Source organism: Dunckerocampus dactyliophorus, chromosome 12, assembly GCF_027744805.1.
Source record: "Dunckerocampus dactyliophorus isolate RoL2022-P2 chromosome 12, RoL_Ddac_1.1, whole genome shotgun sequence".
In the NCBI taxonomy this organism is placed as follows: Eukaryota; Metazoa; Chordata; class Actinopteri; order Syngnathiformes; family Syngnathidae; genus Dunckerocampus; species Dunckerocampus dactyliophorus.
The window spans coordinates 937855-943961 of NC_072830.1; the positions used below are offsets into that span (position 1 = coordinate 937855).

General features: G+C 44.9%; 1 protein-coding gene across 3 annotated transcripts; it reads left to right on the forward strand.

The window, feature by feature from the left end:
• Positions 1-51: 51 nt before the first annotated feature.
• On the forward strand, positions 52-3664 carry LOC129191190 (post-GPI attachment to proteins factor 2-like). 3 transcript variants are annotated; one of them, XM_054794297.1, is made up of 6 exons: positions 52-261; positions 650-823; positions 901-1150; positions 2860-2947; positions 3045-3153; positions 3267-3664. In XM_054794297.1, the coding sequence occupies exons 2-6, from the start codon at positions 662-664 to the stop codon at positions 3360-3362; spliced, it is 705 nt and encodes a 234-aa protein (XP_054650272.1). In that variant the 5' UTR covers positions 52-261; positions 650-661; the 3' UTR covers positions 3363-3664. The 3 variants fall into 3 exon arrangements, with proteins under 3 accessions (XP_054650272.1, XP_054650270.1, XP_054650271.1); XM_054794296.1 differs by having other exon boundaries at positions 54-261; positions 2860-2966; XM_054794295.1 differs by having other exon boundaries at positions 53-261; positions 2860-3153.
• The last annotated feature ends 2443 nt before the right edge of the window (positions 3665-6107 follow it).

A 6107-nucleotide genomic window follows, 5' to 3' on the forward strand; every position in this document is an offset into this window, starting at 1 on the left:
GGAGGTGCGTGTGTGTCCGTGCCGGAAGAGCCCGGAGAGGCGGGGCAGGAAGACTGCAAAACGTCACGAGTAGCGTCACCATCAGCAGCCATCGTTGGCTTCAGCACCGAGGACAGCTCCCACGGCTCCTAGAGGCAAAATACTAGCTAGTTGACGCATTACAATGGGATAGTCATGGATCACGTGATCTGAGTGCATCTCCTCCACGCTGCCGGTGTTCTGCAAAGGTTTCATCAACTGGAATTACTGGACTCTCATCTAGTGGGTTTATACATGTTCTTCTGTCATATCGTCACGTGATGCCTTCTAATGTGAGCGTCTTTAGTCTGCGTCCGTCTCAGACATCAGCTCCATCAGGGCAATGAAAGCCATCTTTACAACGACACTTCATTAGGTACATGAGATCCAGTGGAAGAATTCCGGCTTTACAAAAGATAACAATGCTCCATTTTCACACGTGCTTCAGACGCTGGGGCGTTGGAATTGTTTGGATTGTGATTTAAGTTTCAAATGGGCACTTTTGATCCGGCGCCAAACATGCCAGTTCAACTTTTTTTTTATTGAAATGCTTGATGCAAGGATACGAATAGAATGATACCGAAGTAATCCATTCAAGACAGTAGAATATCAGATGTTGTCGTTGTTACAGAACCATATCAAGATGATACCAGGCTTCTACGATCACGAGAGGCCGCTGGTCATCAGGATCTCCTTCACCACCTTTGTCCTGTGTACCGTGTGCCTACCACTGCTGGGCCTTATCGCCTGTGTCCTTATATCCTCTGTTTATCACTTTGACGAATCCACTAAAACGCACTGCTACGTAAGACCTTCACTGGACCTTCACTGGTTCATATTGGTTGAAAATGATGAAGCATCCTTATTTGTGTGTTTCTTCAGGTTCCGAACTACCTGCCGTCCATCAGCGCCTCCATCAGTCAGAGCCCCGAGTGCCACATATGGCGCTTCTGCATCGGCCTGCACTCTGCACCGAGGTTCCTGGTGGCGTTCATCTACTTCAAGTTCTACAAGATGTGCTTCACCTCCAAGTTCCCCGAGAGGTCGCTTGCCTACTTAAGCCTGGCCTTCTCCGTTTTGGAAAACCTGGGCCTGCTGCTCCTCTCCTACGTGTCATCCAAAGAGACGTACCGTGAGTAAGACAGAATGATGCACAGTCGCAAATCCAAATCCAAATACACTAACTTCAAACACCAGTGGAAAGTCAAATACCATTCCCAATGAGGTTCATGGAAAGTCACTTAGTCTGTTCCAGGGTCAAACTGTTGCCATCATACAGTACAATGTCTATTAACTGTAACGTTTAACATTTTAACCTCTGTAAAGTTCTTATTGTTATTATGTTATTGTATGGACATTACATGCTAAGCTATTAGCCTAGCATCAATATATTAGCCTAGCTTTGTTGCATGATAGGTGACAAAGCAAATGACTGTAATATCTAATAATATATCTCATTAATACTTAGTTTATGTTATTTTTACAATATGCCGAGGGCCGCTAGAAAATGAGCTGCAACCAAAAATGGCCCTGGGGCCACACTTTAGACACCCCTGCAGTAGTTTCTTAAAAGCAACATACATACACAAAAAGCCAAAGAAAAAGTTCTAGAATTATTTAGATCCTCATGAGCTGTCTTGCAAGCTATGTGTGCCTTTCATTTTTTTCCCTGAAAATTTGCTTGAACTCAAAATTGTACAACTTTTTAACCATGCAGACGTCACTCGGATCTACGTGTCGCCGACGGCCGGTGAACATGGGCCTGCAGATTTACTTTGTCACTGCGTCAGACAGATCAGTGTGTGGATGCAAAACGACTTTCTGCAGCTAAACTCACACAAAAGTGAAATCAGTGTCTTTGGCCCACAGAAACAAAGAGGAAGTGTTATTAGCTAAAACCTCATCATCAGGTTAGAAACCTACGGGTAATAATGGACTCAGATCTTGTGTGCAAGTCTTTCCATGGTCTAGATGGCCAAAGTACATCTCTGACATGTTAGAGCCACATGAACCATCTCGGGCTCTGAGAAGCTCAGGGAGGGGTCTCCTGCGGGTGCCCAGAGTCCGGACTAAACACGGCGAGGCTGCGTTTCAGTTTTATGCTGCCAAAATCTGGAACAGTCTTCCAGAAGATGTGTGACAATCCTCCACATTGACGACGTTCAAATCCAGGCTGAACAGACTTTTATTCAACTGTACATACCACAACTCTATTTCATCTGCACTCTTCATTTTTATTTCCTTTTTTGTTTTAGAATGATTTGATGTTTTTATGGAATGATTGTATGAACTGATTTGACCCTTCTTTTCTGTAAAGCACTTTGAATGACCTTGTGTATGAATTGTGCTCTAGAAACTACAAGCACTCGGAGAGCGCAGACCTCCGCCAAGCGCCGTAGCGCACCCCCCCCCCCCCCCCCCCCCCCCCCCATATTGTGATTGACACCAAGATCATAATACTACATTTTTTGGATCAGTCTTTGATATTTTCGAGAACCTGTTGGAAACTTGTCCTGTATTTTTTTCCAAGTGCCCTGGCCATTTTGTGTGGAGTAATATTCACAAATGCCAATCTCGCAATGTGAAAGAATCCTTTAAAAAACTCCTGGACCCAGACGGTGATCCCGATCGCCCCCAAAAATGTGATCAGTTCTTCCATATCCCATCTGCGATAACTCCTGCCAATTTCATCCAAATCCATTGAGAACTTTCCAAGTTACTTTGAACACAAACAAACAGATGAATGGCGAATGCAAACATAACTCCGTGCTTGCGCTTGGCGGAGGGAATAAACTTGCCTTCCCTTTTAAGGTTTCGCTGTTCTTATCTTTCTTATGCTAGTTCTCCACCAGGAAGGCTTCATCCTCTTCATTTTAAGCTCGCTGATCTACATGCTGATAACTTGTCGTTTATGGAAGACCATTAAGAGGTATTCATTAAATCCTGAGGTGAGCAGCCCCCCTCCCACCCCTCCAATTGTGTATATGACTTCTTATGTTTGCTTGTTTTCCTTTCTCTCATCCCAGGATGCCAAATCTCATCACTGGAAAGTCCGTTTTTTACTTCTCAACGTTTGCTTCAGCGCTTTTGCCGGATTCTTTTACGTCAAACACAACCTGTACTGTGAGTCAGGGAGTAAGTATCACATGAGCTTTGGCCCCCGCTAAAAGGTTAAAGATGACAAGTAGCCATGCCAGCATCTACAGCATACAAACAGTCGCTTATCCATCCTTATCCATCCTTCACAGTCTACACATTCTTCGCCCTGTTTGAGTATCTCACCGTCTTCTCCAACATGGCCTTCCACCTCACCGCCGTTTGGGACTTCAGGAGTCGTGAGGTGATGGTCATTTCCTCTTCAGAAGACAAAGACTTCTGACTGGAGACTCGCCAAAGAGCAGGAGGAGGCATCAGCATGCCCCTTCTGCCTCATGTCAAAGGGTTTTGATTTCTATGATGAACTACGGAGAAAGACGTGGATGTGAGGCGAGGTTCCATGTCCCGCTTCGTTTAGTGCATGAGTGGCTTGTTTACGTTACTGCGTCTCAAGTAAATGTGGAATGAACTTTTGTAGCACAGTGAGTGTTCTTGGCACCATCATAAACCCCCCATAAAGTAATAAAGAAATACTTGCCTATTGCAGAGTGAAGAGCACATCTATTACATGATTACATTTATTGTGGTTTCTATTGTAGCTGTGATCCTTGCTGAAACTGGATCAGATGTTTACATGACCTCCGCATAATGTGACACTGTTTCCCATTGCAGTCATTCAGATGTGGCGGCTCGCCACAAGTCAGTCCGCCCTCACTCCTAAAGTTTATTAACACTGGGAGTCACATTACAGTCTGTGAATGCAACTTGCTGCAATTCCGTACAGGAGGTGGCATAACGCTGCTCCTTAAAGGGATTTTTTGACATGAAGTTGTATGACATCCCTATCGGCAGTGTAGTACTTCAAGATCTGAAAGATCTTGGTTGGAATCTCCGGTGGGATTCTGGCATCTGTGTGGTGGTTGCATGTTCTCACCGTGCGTGCATTTTCTCCGCCTTCCTCCCACATTCCAAAAACATGCATGTTGGCTTCATTGGAGACTCTAAATTGTTCATAGGTATGAATGGTTGTCTGTGCCCTGTGACTGGCTGGCCACCAGTCCAGGGTAAGTCATTGCTGATGTACTACACTGCTGATGGGGATGGCATACAAGTTCATGTCAAAAATCCCAACTATACTTTTAACGCACCTCAGAATCTACTGATGCCATCTTCTCATCTGCAGTGAATTGTGCGCACAAGAGCCCCCACCCCGAGTGTCATTTCACTACTCCTCCCACAGCAGTCCATATGTAACCCGCCCTGTTTCGCACTGCCCGCACGGGGCTTGAACACAGGACCTTTGTAATGGGAGGCGAGAGCGCTGACCACACGGCTAAAAGCCCGGACTGTCAGCCGCGTGTTCAGCGCAGCTCGAGGCAGAGGGAGTGAGGTTTACCAACGTACACTCGCACAGCCCAGCATCCGTTACACTCACCCCCTCAAACCTCACTCCCACCCGGGTCACGGCACCAATGTAACCCCGCCCTGTTTCGCACCTGCCCGCACCAGGGCTTGAACACAGGACCTTCGTAATGGGAGACGAGAGAGCTGACCACACGGCTAAAAGCCCGGACTGTCAGCCGCGTGTTCAGCGCAGCTCTTGAGGCAGAGGGAATGAGGTTTACCAACGTACACTCGCGCAGCCTCACAGGCTGGCATCCGTTACACAAACGGTCAAAGCTAAGTAGGCCATGGATATTGTAATGATTGCATGCTGGACTGTCAATGAGGTAAAGATGGAGGCGCCGCCACCACAGATTGCAGTCATGTGGGAAACGCTGTGCTGCGGTTATTTGAATGTTTCAGTTACAATCATTTTAATGCAATGTGTTTGTTACGATCGGCCAACGGCTGTAGTAGTGGAATTCAAGATGCGGAGACAGAGCTTCCGTGAAACAAAAAAAGTTTAACACAAGGTGTCCACAACGTGGTAAAAATACAAAAATAGCAAACAAAGTACAACTAAACTACACCTGGACCTAGTCACAGGTAAAAGTATACAAAAACAGAAATCGCTGCTAAGCACGGATACAAAGCAGGAAAAAGGGTACAAAAACACAAACCTATAGAGCTGCGCAAAAAACTAGCAGAAACAGTCAAACGGAAAGAGGCGCTGCTGGAGTAAGCCAAGCAGGGAACAGGGTACTTACAAAGCACTGACTGAGACATAGACCAGAAAGCCGAATACGCTGAAACCAGGATTGCTGGAAAGAGCAGGTCACTGCGGCACGGTAGGTAACAATCTGGCACTAAGGTGGCGTCTGCACACAGTTTAAGAAGACCTGCTCATCAGGCACAGGTGAGACCAATCCGCTCATCAAGGTGGCATAGAGGTGTGCTGCAACAGACAGCAGACAGATGGCGACAAAGCAGCACACAGAACATGACAGTGTTAATGATCAAATGTGTGGACTCACCAAAATGTAGAGGGGGGGTTGTATACTCATGTGACATTTCCACCTGGTCTCAGTATGTGTTTACGTGCCTGTAGAGCATAGCACAGTGGCCGGCTAAATATAGAGCCACAACAGTCCTTATTGGCTAAGGGAGAACACGCCTATTGTGCTCTGCGTCCTGATTGGCTTTAGACCATTGTCAATCAGTCTCCTTCGTGCCGTTTCCTGTTGTGGTCAATGGTCGCTAGCAAACCTTTAGTTGTATCAGGCATTCAAATGAACAAGAAACTGAAGAAACAAGGTGGTCAAATCATTTTTTTCATTATTGTACATATATATATATATATATATATATATATATATATATATATATATATATATATATATATATATATATATATATATATATCCTGCATATATGTATATATATATATATGTATATATATATATATATTACTTATATGAAAAGCGCCTTTGAATATTTACAATAATAATGATAATATTAGTATTCGTATTAGTAGTAGTATATCACTACAGTATATACAGTAAGTGCTTTGCTTATCCACAAGATGGCAACATTTAGCTATGCGAAATGAC